Source organism: Brachypodium distachyon, chromosome 3 (assembly GCF_000005505.3).
Source record: "Brachypodium distachyon strain Bd21 chromosome 3, Brachypodium_distachyon_v3.0, whole genome shotgun sequence".
Lineage (NCBI taxonomy): Eukaryota > Viridiplantae > Streptophyta > Magnoliopsida > Poales > Poaceae > Brachypodium > Brachypodium distachyon.
In genome coordinates, this window is record NC_016133.3 from 44,243,000 (window position 1) to 44,260,078 (window position 17,079).

A 17,079-nucleotide genomic window follows, 5' to 3' on the forward strand; every position below is an offset into this window, starting at 1 on the left:
TAAATGGTGTCGCCAGAATTTGGTGCTTCTTTCCGTTTCTTTTGTTAGCAGGCTTCTTTTCCTTTCTGAGAGGAAACGACGTGTCGCCAGACGAGAGGCTGGCTTGCGCACGCTGATCGGTACGGAGAGGAAGGCGAAAGACCCCTCGAGTAGCTGCTGGGCCGCGTATTGGGCCATGCAGAGTATAGCCAGTTCTGTATTTTCTTTGCCGTTTTTACACACCCAAACCTACTTGTGGATGCCATTGATCAATGGCTCCGGAAATAATCCTAAGAGACCTGCTCTCTCCAAATTTTTTTTAAAAAAGACACTTGCTCTCTTCTCATCATGTATAAGACCATGTCCATCTTATAATATGTAGAAAAATTCTTGTATTATAATCATGATTATTATTTTTTCTCACGTCTCATGCTTTGAGATTAGTTTTAAAAACATCATGATGATGCACGTGGTCTCTCGGAAAGACCAGGTCACTTTACTACTCCTTTCGTTCCGAAATAAGTGATGTGGATTTCACGTCATTTATTTTGAAACGGAGAGAGTATTATTTTCAATGCATTCTTTATGTGCTAAGATCATCACGTGGACTCTAACTCTAGTCCCATCCATCCGATAATTTGTCAGCTGCTGAAACCTCGGGATACACCCTGTGGCCTATGCTCATACTTTTGTCTTCTAATTGTCCCATGACTCAAATTTATCAAATATAGATATATTTATTTTTAAAAAGCGTTTGGATACATGTAATATTTCGATAACAATTTAGAACCGAAAAGAGTAGCATATTGAGCATACCACTTTCTTGCCTTGTATATACGCATAAAGGCCCAGCTTTATTAATAAGCCGTGCTCGTTACGAAGGAAAGCATTTTTCTATATCATAAGTCAGTGCGAGTGGGAAGAAAGAGGTCGCGTATCTGCCGATATCTTGCTTTTCACCGCAAAGCAGGACTGCAGGGGAAACGCCATTCACGTACGTCCATACATTTACAACCTGCAGTATAAAATAAAGCACACATCAACAGCTAAAGCAAAGTAGATAATATAGGGTATGATGGAATATGGATGACTCGGCAACGCGGGCAGCCGGGCATATTCTCACCACGAACCGCGATGCTAACTACTCTCCGTTATATAATTTTTGTCAGAATATTACATATATGTAGACGTTTTGTAAGAATAAATACATTTATTTTTAACAAATTTAAGAGAATAATGATGGAACGGAATTGCTCGCCGACGAATAAATATGCATAATTCATACGGAAGTGCGAGAAAGGAATATCTATCTAGGTAAAAGGGCGCATATGCTTGTTATTGGCAGCCTCACCAGTTGATCACCATGTTGGGATGGAATCAAGGGCTTTTAATTTCGCACCACGATGCGCACGTAAAGTCGCAACTTCTTTCCATGTAGTACATCACTTGTGCCGGCCTGCCAAAATCAGAGAAAAAGTTGTGCCGGCAAGGTTGTAACACTGTATAAAAATCGTATTCCGTCTGTTTCAAATTATAAAATGTTTTAGGTTTTTCCTAAGTTAAATCTTTAAAAAATTATCCAATATTACAGAAAAATAAATTAATATTTACAATATCAAATAAGTACAGAGACCTGATTTAATAGCCCCCCTCCTCCTCCCAAACTTAGAAAGGTAGAATGGTCTTTTCATGTTTTTCTTTCTTCTTTCTCTTGCTCTCCAGTTGCCTGCTCTTTCCTTCTTCATGTCTCCTTTTTCTCTCGCAAGAACTGTTTCGACGATCCCTTCCATGAGATTGTTTAGAATTTCGTCGCGATCTAGCGGTGAAATCTCCAACCGATACCAAAATACCGAGTTTTGTTTGGATTTCTTGCGGCCATGCGTGATATCACGATGTTCACATGTTTTCCCGATGATTTGAACAATGTTTTAACGATCCCTTCGGTAGAATTGTGCGAAATTGTGTCTAGTACAACTGTGTGAAGTTTCATTACGATCCAACGGTAGAATCTCTGGAAAACTTCAAAATACCGCGTGTTGTTTGGATTTCTCGCGACCGTGCGGGACAGCACGAACATCCGACTTGTTCACATGTTTTCCGATGCCTCAAAAAAGTTCTCGCCGATCCCTTCGGTGGGATTATGCATAATTTTGTCTACTACTACAATGTGAAATTTCATCACGATCCAACGATGGAATCTCCGGAAAACTTCAAAACAGCCAGTGCTGTTTGTATTTCCCCTGTCTGTGTGGGGCAGCACGAACATCCAACTTGTTTGCCTGTTTTCCGCCGGCTCAAGAAATATTTCACCGATCCCTTCTTTGTGATTGAGTGCAATTGTGTCTACTACTATTTCGTAAAATTTCGTGACGATCCAACGATGCAATCTCTGCCAAAATCAAAACCACCGAGTGTTGTCCGGAGCCGGACGTAAAGGAGAGAAGGAAATATTGTTTAATGTCCATCGTGTCCTTTTTTATGAACTGGTATGGAATGATGTGGACCGTCCTTATGTTTTTCATAAAAATAAGGAGGTGTATTGAATAGTATATTATGACGATATATATCTCGGTAGATTTATTGAGACTAATTTAGTGCCATAGATGTGGTCTTTGGTGACAGGCTGGCATTAATGCCGTTTAGGTGTTTCTTTTGTGTTTGATACTTTAGGGTGGAGAGAAACAGCTAAGGGCATGTTTTGTGTCTGGACTTTGCTACTCCCTGCGTCCCATTTAACTGACTTTTTATTACATGTATGTAGACGTTTTTTTAGGCATAGATACATTCAAATTTTGGCAATTTTGAGTCACTTAATATGGGACGGAGGGAGTACATCGCAGCTTTTGTTTAACAAATTGATAATACACCATCTTGGTGTATTAAAAAAATGGTTTTTCTATAAACGTGATCAATTTTAAGAAATTTGACTCAAATGAAGGTAGGACATCTTATCATTTGAAGTTAGTGATACCCGCTCCATGACCTACAGTAAAATTCATGGATAAATTAGAGAGTACTCTAATAATTTTCCATAGGAGAATTAAACAAGAACAAACTGTTTTGGGAAGAAAAAAAGAGCCAAAGAAGCTTAAAATATCTCTACAAAACCAGCAGCAAATTGTTTCAATTAGGACAATGGGTTGTCTTATTTATTTTAGAAGTAAAGTAGATGACCGTCTCCACTAGAAAAGCCATATCTCGAAGTCATTTAGACGTCATTGTCATGCTGCTTCAACATGTGGTCACTTCTATCCGAGGACAAAGATGGGGAGGGCAAGCAGGGGGCTACTCAGCGCAGACACAAGGAGGGGGGAGCAGGAGCCGGGTGAGGTGCCCTCCATATATTTTTCTTGGAAGGAGATCGAGTAAATTTAAGAGGAAAACGAAAAAACAACACTAATTACTCTCTCAAATATATTTAAACAGTACCTCTAACTGGCGTTGGAAATTTAACTCGAAACTTGTGAGCTAAACAGGTAGCTCGTTGCTCAACTCGATTTCGCTTGACCTCAAAGCTTAATAAGTTGATCCGATTTTAATTTAGATCTCATCAAGAAAACACAATTGAGTTTGACCTGAAATTTTAAACATACGTAAAACATCACTTTTCTAACATATGTAATTTTTTGAGAATATTTTGAACTTTTTTTCGATGAAATTTGCACTGTAAAGTTGGTTTTGACCGGATACGCCGCCTTGAAAACCTCCATTCGGTGCAAACTTCATAAGAGTGGGAAAAAGAAGAGAGGAAATAAGATGCATACCGTCAGTTAACAACCAACTACATTACAAGTTCTTAGACTCTTTGTGAGGGTGGGATTTGGGTCAAGTATTGATCAAGTAGTAAGTACTCACCACTATACATACTCTAGTCAAGAACATCAGGTACTGAAAACCATCCTTACAGTGCAGTTCAAACTAACTTCATAAAAATTATGTTTGAAAGTTATAGAAACAAGAAAAAAATACCATATGTTGCATATATGATGTTTTGCAAACATGCAAAATTTCAAGTCGAAACTCAGTTACATCTAGAAGGTATAAAAAAACATACAAGTGAAAAGTGTCAAATAGTGGAGAACCTCGTGTTGAATTTTTTTTTCATTGTCGTTAAACGAGATTGAATTTGAACTTGAAATTTTACACGCATACTCCCTCACATTCGTAATAAATGTCTCAGGTTTAGTACAAAATTAGTACAAAGTTGTATTAATTTTGAGCACTTATTATGGATAGGAGGGAAAACATCACTTCCCTAGCATATGCAATTATTTTGAAATTTTTTAAACATTTTACAATGGTTTTCCCAAGCACTAGAAAGATGGCTTCTATCGAATACGTCGCGAATTTGCTACTATATGCTATCGACTATACGGAAACAAGATAAAAGCATAGGTTGTCGCAACTAGAAAACGTTCCATTGCATGTTTAGGTTTGCGCGTCCTCGACGGATCAAGGTAGTGACCGCCGGTTATTCGCCGCACGTCAGCTCTCGCCATCGATGTAAAAGTAAAAAACCTGTAAAGTTGGCCCGCTTTTACATGGATCGAGGGAGGGAGGAGATCGACGAGGACCGTGCGAATGGTGGGGAAAGAACGTGGAAGGCGATCGACATCAATGCCCGGTGGGTGAACCGAACACGTACGTACAAAGGTCCCCATCTCTCAGCTTGGTCGACCAGCCAATCAACCACGCAAATGCCGATTCCCTTTGTGAACAAATTAAGTTTGCGGAGGATAGTACGTAGATGCCCAGTGCTGCCCTGAGTATAAAAGGCATGCGCGCCCTGCACGGGGCAAGAAGCCAAGAACAGGGGCCGACTACGACTAGTCGACTGCACACAAGCACACACAACACAAAGTCATGGTGACCGAGCAGTCGTCCGCAGCCTCAGGGCCAGGCCCAGCTTACAGCTACACCATCGGCTACGCGCTGCCGCCCAGCAAGGTGGAGAGCGTGATCCAGCCGTCCCTGGTGTCGCTCGCGGCGGAGCGCGGCATGCGGCTGGTGGCCGTGGACGCGTTGCGGCCGCTGGCAGAGCAGGGCCCCTTGGACCTCCTCATCCACAAGCGCTACGACAAGCCATGGCGCGCCCAGCTGGAGGCGTTCTCCGCGCTCCACCCATCCGTCCCCGTCGTCGACCCCCCCGCCGCCATCCTCCGCCTCGTCGACCGCCTCGCCATGCTCGACGTCGTCTCCGAGCTCCACCCCGTCGCCGTCAACAGCGCGGCCGGTGCCCCCGCAGCAGAGTACTGCTTGTCCGTCCCCAACCAGGTCGCCGTCCACGACGCGGCCGCCCTCGCCTCCTACGGCGCGGATCAAGAAGACCATCCGCTCGGCGCGCTCCGGTTCCCGCTGATCGCCAAGCCGCTGGCGGTGGACGGGAGCGCCGGCTCGCACGCCATGTCGCTGGTGTACCGCCGGGAGGGCCTCCGGGAAGTCCAGGCCCCCGTCGTGCTCCAGGAGTTCGTCAACCACGGCGGCGTGCTCTTCAAGGTCTACGTGGTGGGCGGCCGCGCCACCTGCGTCAGGCGCCGCAGCCTGCCGGACGTGCCCGCGGAGCGCCTCCTGGACCTCGGCCAGGACGCCTCCGTGCCCTTCGCCAACATCTCCAACCTGCCGCCCACAGCCGACAGTACCGCTGCGCCTGGCGGAGGCGCCGACGACAAGGGGGGCCCGATCTGCGGCGACAACGATGTCGAGATGCCGCCCGCCTGCTTCGTCGACGAGGTCTCGCGCGGGCTGCGGCGGGCGCTGGGGCTGAATCTGTTCAACTTCGACTTGATCCGGGCGACGGAGCTCGACGGAGATGGCCGGCGGAGGTACTTCATCATCGACATCAACTACTTCCCAGGGTACGCCAAGATGCCGGGCTACGAGACTGCTCTCACGGATTTCTTCTCCGAGATGCTTCGCGCTAGGCCCCCCGTTGACGATGCGCACCTTTGACACGCCTCCAGCATAGGTTCCGTCGCAGCCCACGTGCCGGGCATCGACTTGGTAGCAGAAACGGAGCCGGCGGCGCAAACTCGAGCCTAGATTTCGATGCTGGCTTTGGTGGACTTTGGAGTTTGGAGCCCATGTTTGACCGAGCGATCAAAATGACGTTGCTGATTAACAAGGTTCCAACTAAGACACCATGGCGGCATCTCATAATTCTTTCTCAAATGTACTTTGTGCTTACCCCTTATTCGCTTATTCCCCAGTCAAATCAACTTGTTGCTCATAATAATTCATTTATCCTTTCATTAGATATTTACTTGCCGTATTGTGTGCACCTACATGAACTTAATTATACTTCCTTCCTTTTTAAATTCTTGTTGTGGTTTTAGTTCAAATCGAATTAAAACCACAACAAGAATTTAAAGATGGAGGAAGTATTAAATATGTCTTATATTTTGGGTAAAATGAGTCTAATCTATATACCTAATAATAAAAAGAATAAGGTTTCCTTGGTTGGTCCGTGCGTCTTCGTCCGTTTGTGGCCGTCATCGTACAGACGAAACGGATTCTCCTAAATTCTGAAGAGCAGGAGCGCTCTCCTTTTCTCACGCGGCCTTCCCTGATTTCACGCACCCGTCCAGTCAGCCTCCTCGGTTCTGTCCCCGGTCTTTCTCCTTCCCGACCTGGCAAATACAACAGCAGCATGCCAACATCGCCTCTCCCCTTTTCTGCTTTCCTAATCCACCAACAGCTCCTCTCCTCCTTCCCAACGCAGCGGTCGCCTCCCTCGGCAGCGAGGAAGAAGATGAGAAGCACGGGCTCAGTGAGTGCGTACGTGGGCTCGGCGTAGACATGCACCGTTACATGGAGCCGAGCTGCGTGGACTCAGCCAAAGCGTGGCAAGCTCGACGCCAGCCGATTGGATGCGGCCACGGCGAGCGTGCTGCCTCTCGGCGTCGGCATGTTCGTCAGGCGTGCTGCGCGCTCGTCGGCTTCTTCGCCCGCAGGCTGCTCATTGGTGTCATGGTGTTCTCCGGCGTGCTCCTCTTTGCGGTCGACCACGACTCTCATGGCTGGTACACCACGTCCGCAGCAATGAGTCCCAGCCGGATGTGCCTCCACGGCAGCCGCGACGGGGCGTAAAGTTTCCGCGGCCAGCAAGCATGAGACATGCCTTCCTGTGTCTGGCAAAGTTAAAATTATTGAAAATCAAAATCATGTTGTTGTCTTTTTTATAAGCAAGTGAAAGCAGAAAGATTGAGGGGCCGTGACATCGCACGGACATTGTAATAGTTAAACCTTATGAGGGAAGATTCACAGTTTAGGTCTAGAAATCGGTTATCTTGCGGTCATGTACTGTAAAGGCTAAAGCATTGCGAGACAGTGTTCCCAGACGTTGGATTCTTCCGATGAACCACAACTTGGTCTCTCTAGATTTTTCCCTTTGTCGGCGAGTTTGGTGTTAGAGTGATCTCCATACCATGTGGGCCCAACGGCCCATCGGGTCTAGATCTGACGCGTCCTGATCGGGATGCCCAACCTAATATGGTTGGCGGCCCCCTGTCGCTGCGCTATATAAAGAGGTGGGGGGCCAGGGCACGTAACACGAGGTTCGTCTGCGTTCGCCACCACCCCACCGACATCCCTACCGGTTTAGGGTTGCGCAGACAGCGATGGGAAGCTCCGTTCCCGTCGTCACTCCCTCGCCGTCTCTCCTTCGCCGTCATGTCTTCCACGCCGGGATCCTCTAGGCAAAGAGAAGGTACTCTCTCTCTCCTCTCCCTCTCTTAATCCCGAACCAAATTGAATCACAGAAATAGCTTTCTATCGGCTAGATCCATGCCTAGTCTTATCTAGGAACTTAACATTGGTATCAGAGCTTGTTAGAAAGGTAGATTGGCTCGGGTAGAAAAGAGAAAGAAGAAAGAAAACGCAAAAGAAAAAATAAAAGAAACACTAACCCTAAAAGCTCACCGGGAGCATGGCCGCCGGTCGGCCATGGCGCAGCCGGTCGCCGTCGCCGTCGCCCGGACAGTGGCACGGCCAACGGCCGCTTGACGGCGACGCGTGCACCGTCGGGTGCACGCGCACGCCGGCAAGAGGCCGGGGACGACGCCGGCCGGGGAAAGCATGGACCGGCAAGGGAGCCTTCGCCAGAAAGAGATCAGGGAGGTGGGGGGAGAGGAGCCGCGCTTCCTCGCCGTCGCCGGCGGGCGGAATCCGGCCGTCTCTCCCGCCACCGCCGCCAGAGAGAGATGAGCATGAGGGAAAGAAAAGGAATTAGGGTTTTTGGCTGATTGGTTTCGGTCGTGGCTCTTATATGAACGAAAACCGCGCATGGCCGTTCGATCGGCCTGGACGGCTGCGATCGGAGCTGGCGTCGTGTGCCCTAAATGGGCCACGGGCCGCGTGCGCGCTAAAGTGGGCCGCAGCGCGGCGGCCCAGTGCAAAAGATGGCCGCGGGAGGCTGGCAAGCCTCGGGCCAGGCACGACAGGCCGTGCGCCAGGCAAATTCTGGGCATTAAAGTTCTTTTGTTTATTAACAGAAGTTGTTTATTTACAGTATATGCTCAGTTTTTGTTGTTTTTGGTATTATTTTTTCTCCTATTCAAACTGAACCAACGAGATGTTTGTTTTAGGAAATTGAAAAGTACAAATTTATAACTTTTGTTCATAGTTTCCGCTGCGAATAATTTAAAAGTGTTGTTTAAATGAAAAGAACATGATTAAAGTGTTTATGATAATTGGGATCATGTCATTTTTTCTTGACCAACGTCATTAATAGCATGATCATGATAAATGGTTAATATGTGCATTTAATTTTATTTTCTGCCCAACGGTGATATAGATTAAATTGCACAAACAATTGTATGTATTAATTTTGACCAACATTGGATTAATGCGTGCAATTGTTGTTAGCTTCTCACGTCATTGTGGTTTTAGGAGGGTACTACTTCATGGGATGCATCAAAGACGTGCTCACTCTCAGAGGTGACAACTACACTGAGTGGAGAAAGAAAGTTGACATGGCTTTTGTCTGTGCTGAGGTGGACTGGGTGGTTGACACTCCACAGCCACCAAAACCGACAAAGCCAGTCAGGGATGATAAAGATGATGATGCTACTTGGGAGAAAGAGAAGAGAGAGTATTCTCCATTGGAGATGTCATATACCCTTGAGAATAAAAAGTGTCTTTCATAAAGAACACAATTGAGCACGCAGTTGTGGGCTCAGTTGCAGAGTGTGCTTCCGTAGGGGAGTATCTTGAAAAGATATATGCTACCCAGCTGCTAAAGCAACTGATGACAGAAAAGTACACTGGAGGAGGACATGGCATAAGAGAGCATATCCTCAGGATGAGCAACATGGCATCTAAGCATGGATGTTGATCTAGAGATTAAGCCTGTAATGCTTGTTCATCTGGTTATGGCTTCACTGCAAAAAGAGTTTGACACTTTTGTTGTCAACTACAATATGCAGCTAGAGCAGCGGGATATTGAAAAGACTATAGCCATGTGTGTGCAAGAAGATGACAGAATTAAATCCTCATATGGTGGTTCTCTGAACTATGTGAAGGATAATAAAAAAAAGAACTTCAATCAAGGCAATCAAAGTTCCCCTTCAAAGCCACATGGTAAAGCTCCCATGCAACATCAGCATCAACAAAAGTCTTTTTCAGTGCACAAAGATACATTGCCTCCACTGCAAGAAGACCGGGCATTACAAGAAAGATTGCCCGACATGGCTAAAGTCAGTAATGGCGAAGAATGGTATAAACTCCATTTCTTTTGTAAATGAATCCTTGTATACACAGTTTTTGAAATCTACTTGGTGGATTGACTCTGGTGCAACAGTTCATGTTGCAAATTATTTACAGGGATTCTTTTTGACGCGGACTACGCAAAGAAACAAAGATGCATTGAAGTTGCAAATGGAGTCCAAGCGGACGTTGAAGCTATCGGCGACATCCCTTTGGAGCTTGCCGCCGATGGATTCATGATTCTACTTAGAGATGTTTTTTATGTTCCTTCGTTACACAGAAACTTGATTAGTGTTTCACGTTTGGACAAAGTTGATTATGAATGTCATTTTGGACATGGCAAGTGTGCCATATGGTTTAATAATGATTGTGTGGGTGTTGCCTTCCTTCACAATGAGCTTTATTTATTATCCAAACGTGAAAAAGTATATTCTGTGTGTAATGTGAATGAACATGTTGCCGCGTCGGAGAAAGCACAAAAGAAAAGAAATAGGACTCATGAATCATCGAAATTATGGCACTGTTGTTTAGGCCATATTTCGAGGGGGAGAATAGAAAGACTTGTTAAAACCGAAATTCTTCCTCCATTAGAGTTCTCAGAAATAGAGCAATGCATAGATTGCGTTAAAGGAAAGTATGTAAAGCAAATCAAAAAGGGTGCAACACGCAGCACCAGCACACTAGAAATTATTCACACTGACATTTGTGAACCATTTGCTGTGAACAGTGTGGATGGTTATGATTCGTTCATAACATTCACAGATGATCACTCCCGTTATAGTTACATTTATCCAATAAAAGAAAGGTCAGAAGCCTTGGATAAATTTAAAATATTCAAGGCTGAAGTTGAAAATCAGCATGATAAAAGAATAAAGATAGTGAGATCTGATCATGGGGGGGAGTACTACGGTCGTCATACCCCATATGGCCAAGTCCCTGGACCTTTTGCAAGGTTCCTACAGGAGACTAGAATAGTTGCCCAGTATTCAATGCCGGGCGAGGCTCAGCAAAATGGAGTAGCTGAAAGGCATAACCGTACCCTTATGGATATGGTGCGCAGTATGATGAGTTATTCCACATTACCATTAGGATTGTGGATGGAGGCACTAATACCGTCATTCACATCCTCAATAGAGTACCAAGCAAGTCGGTGCCCAAAACACCGTACGAGCTGTGGACAGGTAGAGTGCCCTCCGTACAACACCTACGGGTGTGGGGGAGCCCTGCTGAGGCCAAAGTATTTAACCCAAATATTGCAAAATTGGATATCAAGACAGTAAGTTGCCATTTCATTGGCTACCCTGAAAGATCAAAAGGTTTTCGTTTATACTGTCCAGACAGATACACAAAGTTTGTGGAAACAAGACACGCCGTCTTCTTAGAGGACGAAATGATGAGGGAGAGCACGGCATCTCTAAAAGTTGATCTTGAGGAGAAGAAGGTGCATGCACCTAATCCGATGACTCAAAAGCCATTCTGTTGTTGCCCCACCAACAATCCCTGAGATTGTGGTGCCTACACCTGTTGCAACTCCACACATGGCAACAATGAGTGAAGGTCCGGAACCTGTCCGTCAGGAGCCGACTCAACCCATTATTGCACATGAAAGGTAACTGCAACAACCACCTCCAGAAGATGTGCCGCAAGTAGAGACACAGAATGTGCCAGAAATTGAGGCCCCTAGAAAGTCTCAAAGAGTTAAAAAGTCATCCATTCCTAAAGATTATAAAGTTTATAATACAGAAAGAGTTCATATGGAGAATGATCCCACTTCATATGAAGAAGCCATGAGTAGTTCTCACTCATCGAAGTGGCTGGAGGCCATGAAAGATGAGTTCCAACAAAGTTTGGGCTTAGAGAAATTTCTAAAGGAGCCAAAACGGTAGGCTGTAAATGGGCCTACAAAACCAAATATGACTCTAGAGGGAATATAGAAAAATACAAAGCACGACTCGTGGCAAAAGAATTTACACAAAGAGAAGGAATATATTACAATGAGACATTTTCACCAGTCTCATGCAAGGATTCCTTCAGAATAATAATGGCACTAGTGGCGCACTTTGATTTAGAGCTACATCAAATGGATTTAAAGACGGCATTTCTAAGCGGGGATTTAGAAGAAAAGATCTACATGAAACAACCCAAGGGTTTTATCATGTAAGGCAAGAAAAACATGGGATGTCGCCTATGGAAATCCATTTATGGATTAAAGCAAGCATGTAGACAGTGGTATCTAAAATTCAATGAGACTATTAAGAAATTTGGGTTTAAAGAGAATGTTAAGGACAACTGCATTTATGCAAAGTTTAAAAATGGGAAATATATTTTCCTAATTTTGTATGTGGATGATATCCTGCTTGCTAGCAGTGATGTCAGTCTACTACTAGAAACAAAGAAGTTCTTGTCTTCAAATTTTGATATGAAAGATCTTGGTGAAGCGTCATATGTCTTGGGCATAGAAATTCACCGAGATAGGAAAAATGGGTAGGCATATGATCAAATGAAAGCAGTTCCATATGCTTCGGCCGTTGGAAGCCTAAAGTATGCACAAGTGTGCACTCGCCCTGACTTAGCTTTTATCACCGGGGTACTCGGTAGATATCAAGAAAATCCAGGCATAGAGCACTAAAAAATGATAAAGAAAGCATTGTGTTATGCGCAAGGCACAAAAGACCTCATGCTAACATATAGAAGATCTGATTCTCTAGAAATAAAAGGGTATTCAGAAGCAGATTTTGCGAGAGAGAGAGAGATGATAGAAAATCCACGTCAGGGTACGTATTCACTCTCGCAGGCGGGGCTATTTCGTGGAGAAGCTCCAAACAGTCAATAGTTGCATCATCCACGATGTATGCAGAATTTATAGCATGTTATGAGGCCACGGGGCAGGCGATATGGTTAAAGAAATTTATACCCGACTTGAAAGTGGTGGATTGTATCGACAAACCACTAAAGATGTACTGCGACAACCAGCCTGCGGTATTCTATACTCACAACAAGTCGAGTAATGCTACCAAACCAATAGAGATAAAGTATTATGTGTTGGAGATATGCCCTAGAGGCAATCATGTGATGATGTTATTTCCTATGTATTCATGAGTTATTGTTATTGTCCTTGAACATCATCACTGATATGTATCAATAAATACGTGATTTGTTTGTGAGACTATGTATTCTATGGTGTTGTTCTAATGGTCCCTGGTCATTGAGGTTATGCGGACACATAACCTAAACTAGCAATGTGAATCAGTATGATGACTATGTTTCACAAGTCATAGGGCAAGGTGTTGCCGACTGATAGCATGGACTCGACAATGAGATTGTTGAGTCGGACAGACCCGCACTGAGACACAACGAGATGATTTTCATTTGTTAATCTCAAGTACGATGTATATGCCAGTCCTAGACCTGAGGTCATCGCATGAGCTTGGGATGTGAATCGGTCTACTTAGGGGTTGCCAAACGCTACTCCGTAACTGGGTGGTTATAAAGATAGCTTTCGGATTTGCTGAAAAGCATGCTGCAAGTCATGGTTGATCAAGATGGGATTTGCCCCTCCTATTCGGAGAGATATCTTTGGACCCTCTCGAGTGATCAGATTCAGAAAGCATGGCCATGCGACTTGGGTTAAGTGTTAACCCGTTCGGAAATCTGTATCACAAGAACGAGAAGAGAGTCGAGCTATCCACAAGGATGACAAGCACTCGCCTTGAGCTCGACACACATATCGTGAGGCAAAAGGAATGTTGCATATGACACATTGTATGGTTCGTCAATATACCTTCTGGTTACTCGGGAGTTGGCACGTGCTGCTAGGCGCCGCTACCAACTATCGACTTGAGTCGGTGCCAGTGGACGAGTAAGGTGTTACTCGGACCCGCAGTCCGAGCTCGTAGTCGTGTCCGTCTGACCGTGAACCTGTAGGGTCGCACGCTTAAGGGGATGGGACCGAATTGGATCGGATCCAACTCATATCGGGCTTAGACTCCTAATGGGCCTCAAGTGTTGAAGCCCACCAGGGAGGTCTATTTAAATGGAGGAGGCGTACCCGGTTAGGGTTACACCAGTCTAGACGCGAGTTAGACTCGGCCGTCACACCTCCACGCCCAAAGCCTTGCGATCGGATCTAGCAGTCCGCCGCACGGAGTTCCTCTCTGTACGTGTGGATACCTCGGAGGCGCTGCACCTGCGGCGCTTGGACGAACTGTTCGTGGGATCGGCGAGGAGGAGCAGGCTGTTTGACTACTCGGCATCGACGCGCTACATCGACTCTACTTCCGCTACGGATCTGCGCGTGTGGTGGTAATCTCGTGATCCATTACTTACAGCATTGATCCGGGCGGAAGCGGTAGAAAATTTTATTTTATGCTAGCGTAGCATACCGCGTTCCCCAACATTATGTTGTGAAAGATAAAATCCAGGATCACACCATAAGTCTCGAGCATATAAGGACAAAGGACATGCTTGCGGATCCGCTTACGAAAGGCTTACCACCCAGTGTGTTCAAGGAACACTTAGCCGGCTTGGGTTTAAGGGAAAGCCTATGATTTCTGGATCAAGAATGGCCCCAAAAGAAACAGAATTTGTTTCAACACAGAAAGGTATGTTGTAGCTGTCTGATTCTATCGGCAATTGAGCTGAGACGATGAAACATGACCTACGTACTAATCTGTAGTGAAACGAGTAAAGTAAAAAGTATATAGTTAAAAGAAAAAATGTTGAGATCAAGGGGGAGAATGTTAGAGTGATCTCCACACCGTGTGGGCCCAACGGCCCACCGGGCCTAGATCTGACGCGCCCTGATCGGGGGCGCCCAACCCGATATGGTTGGCGGGCCCCTGTCGCGTTGCGCTATATAAAGAGGTGGGGGGCCGGGGCACGCAACACGAGGTTCGTCTGCGTTCGCCATCACCCCACCGGCATCCCTACCGATCTAGGGTTGCGCAGACATCGACGGGAAGCTCCGTCCCCGCCATCACTCCCTCGCCGTCTCTCCTTCGCCGTCATGTCTTCCACGCTTGGATCCTCTAGCCAAGGAGAAGGTACTCTCTCTCTCTCTCTCTCTCTCATCTCTCTCTCAATCCCGAACCGAGTTGAACCATAGAAATAGCTTTCTACCGGCTAGATCCACTCCTAGTCTTATCTAGGAACTTAACACTTGGCACTTATGTAACGACATCGTCTTCGACAAAGGGACTGCATCCGTGGAAGCATTTCCTCACTTTCTCTTCCATTGTGCTGACACTTTCCCTGTTGTTTAGTTGCCTTTGTGGGTTGTCTTTCTTTTGTGTTTCTCTTTGTTTTGTACTTGCGCTTTCTTCTTAATGAGAATGACACGTCGTTGGCATGTTCGAGAGAAAAAAGGGAAGGCCTACATCAGCGCTTAGGTCAGCAAAGTTTGTTGCCAATCCGGCTCCTTGGCCCTCTGACTAGAAGCCTCTGGATCCAGGTGCCCCACAGCTCAATGTCGATGCAACCTTAGGGCATGTATAATGGTTGATAAGACTGTCTTATATTAGGTGTTCCACATCATTTAGAAAAGACAACAAAAATGTTGTACAATGGGTTATCTCTTAGTGTTATATCTTAAAATTAATGCTCAGATGAATAAAATTAACTAAATAAATGTTAAGAAAAGGTGAAATCTAGTACAATAGGAAAATTGCCTTATCTTTGCCTTATCATTTTTGTGAAAAAATCATCTCTTAATTAAGAGAAGGCTTGTGACTTTTCTTCGTTTCTCTTTCTTCCACATCAGATTTTATCCTATGTGACACCGTTAAGAAAAGGCTGACGTCACCCCATTGTACACACTCTTGGTGTCCAAGTGCTGAAATAGGAGAGGCACTCGCATGTCTTGAAGGTCTCAATCACGCGTCTCAGACCAAAAGTGTGATTGTGCCACTGATTTAGGTTGCTCTTGACTCGATGCCTGATCGGTCATCGATTAGTGCTATCATTGATGATATTAAACATGCGATCAATTTGACCCAGGCATTAGATTTTAGAAAAGTTAAGCGACCGGATAGTGTTGTAGCTCATGAACTTGCTAAGTTTTATGTTAGTGTCAACTGTCAAGTGGGGTTGTTACATGATTCTGCGTGTTCTACCAGGTTGCAAAGACTTGTTGAAGCACGGACGCTCCTCACATCCTAATAGCACCAAAAGTTGTAGAGTCGGTTGTCTGAAGCCCGAAGCAACTGTCAGGTAATGGTATCAGCAGACAATTCTCCGACCAAATAATAATTGCTCCGTCCGGAAATAAGTTACTCGGATTTGTTTAGATCGTATATATATAATCTAGACAAATCCGGGTCACTTATTTCCAGACAGAGGAATTACATTTTTTTTTGAAATGGAGGAATTACATAATTTGTTGATTTAACGCACTGAACCAAACTAGATTTATCATAGAATTTCTACCCATTGCTCGGGGATAGTAGCATAGTCTTTACTATTACTTAATTTCATGGTTTTAAATAGCGCTATGGCATTTAGCGCCGGTCTCATTCAGATGCTATAGACGCTATAGCGTGCTATAGCGCACGTTATTTCAAATAGCGTTTTTCAAAAAAAATCAAATTTAGCCCAAAATTAAATGTTTCAGCATAACAACGTACTTCCTCCGTCCAACAAAGCATGTCTCAAGTTTGACCAAATTTGAATGCATTTATACGCTAGTCATGTCTAGATATATTCAAATTTTGACAAACTTGAGACATCTTTTGTTGGACGGAGGGAGTACTAAAAAGTTCTCCAATCAGTTCAAAGACCAAATCCATGACATAAACAAAAGATACGAGGCATAATTGAAGCACTGGAGCTGACGCTGCTAGTCGCAAGCTGGAGGAAAGGCGGTCTGTTGTGAGCTGGAGGAAGGAGTCGTCGCCACTGCTGCTGGTCACAAGCTGTGCGGATTTGCCGCCTCCGCCCTCATGGTAGAACCGGTTAGGTCTGAGAGACCGAGACTGGGAGATTTTGAGCATGGTCTTTAGATGGTCTTTAGGCCGACGTGGTACTATTTGAATTCTGGACGCTATGATATTTGGCGACGCTATAGCATATTTAGCGTCATTTAGCGTGCTAATAGTGAGAATAGCGGCATAGCGAAAAAAATTGCTTAAACGTAGCGCCGGGTCTTCAGATATGCTACAGCGACGTTATCGCGAGAAAATAGCGCGCTATTTAAAACCATGCTTAATTCTCAGCTACGTTAGTGCGTCCTCCTCCTCCCTCGCACGAAGGAATCCCACTTCCCTGATCGCGCCCGCTTCCCACGGAGAAAAAAACGAGCCCACATTAAAATAATACACTGCCTCCCGTTCGCCCCACCCTTGAGGCCATGATCCGGATCTCCTCGCCGCCTCCCGTTCCCCGCACCCCCGATCCGGATGGCGC

The 17,079-nt window shown here is 45.4% G+C and overlaps 1 protein-coding gene across 1 annotated transcript; it reads left to right on the plus strand.

The window, feature by feature from the left end:
* Window positions 1–4,664: 4,664 nt before the first annotated feature.
* Window positions 4,665–6,243, plus strand: LOC100839314 (inositol-tetrakisphosphate 1-kinase 4). The gene has a single exon (XM_003572467.4). The coding sequence runs from the start codon at window positions 4,843–4,845 to the stop codon at window positions 5,926–5,928; it is 1,086 nt and encodes a 361-aa protein (XP_003572515.1). The 5' UTR covers window positions 4,665–4,842; the 3' UTR covers window positions 5,929–6,243.
* Window positions 6,244–17,079: the final 10,836 nt, after the last annotated feature.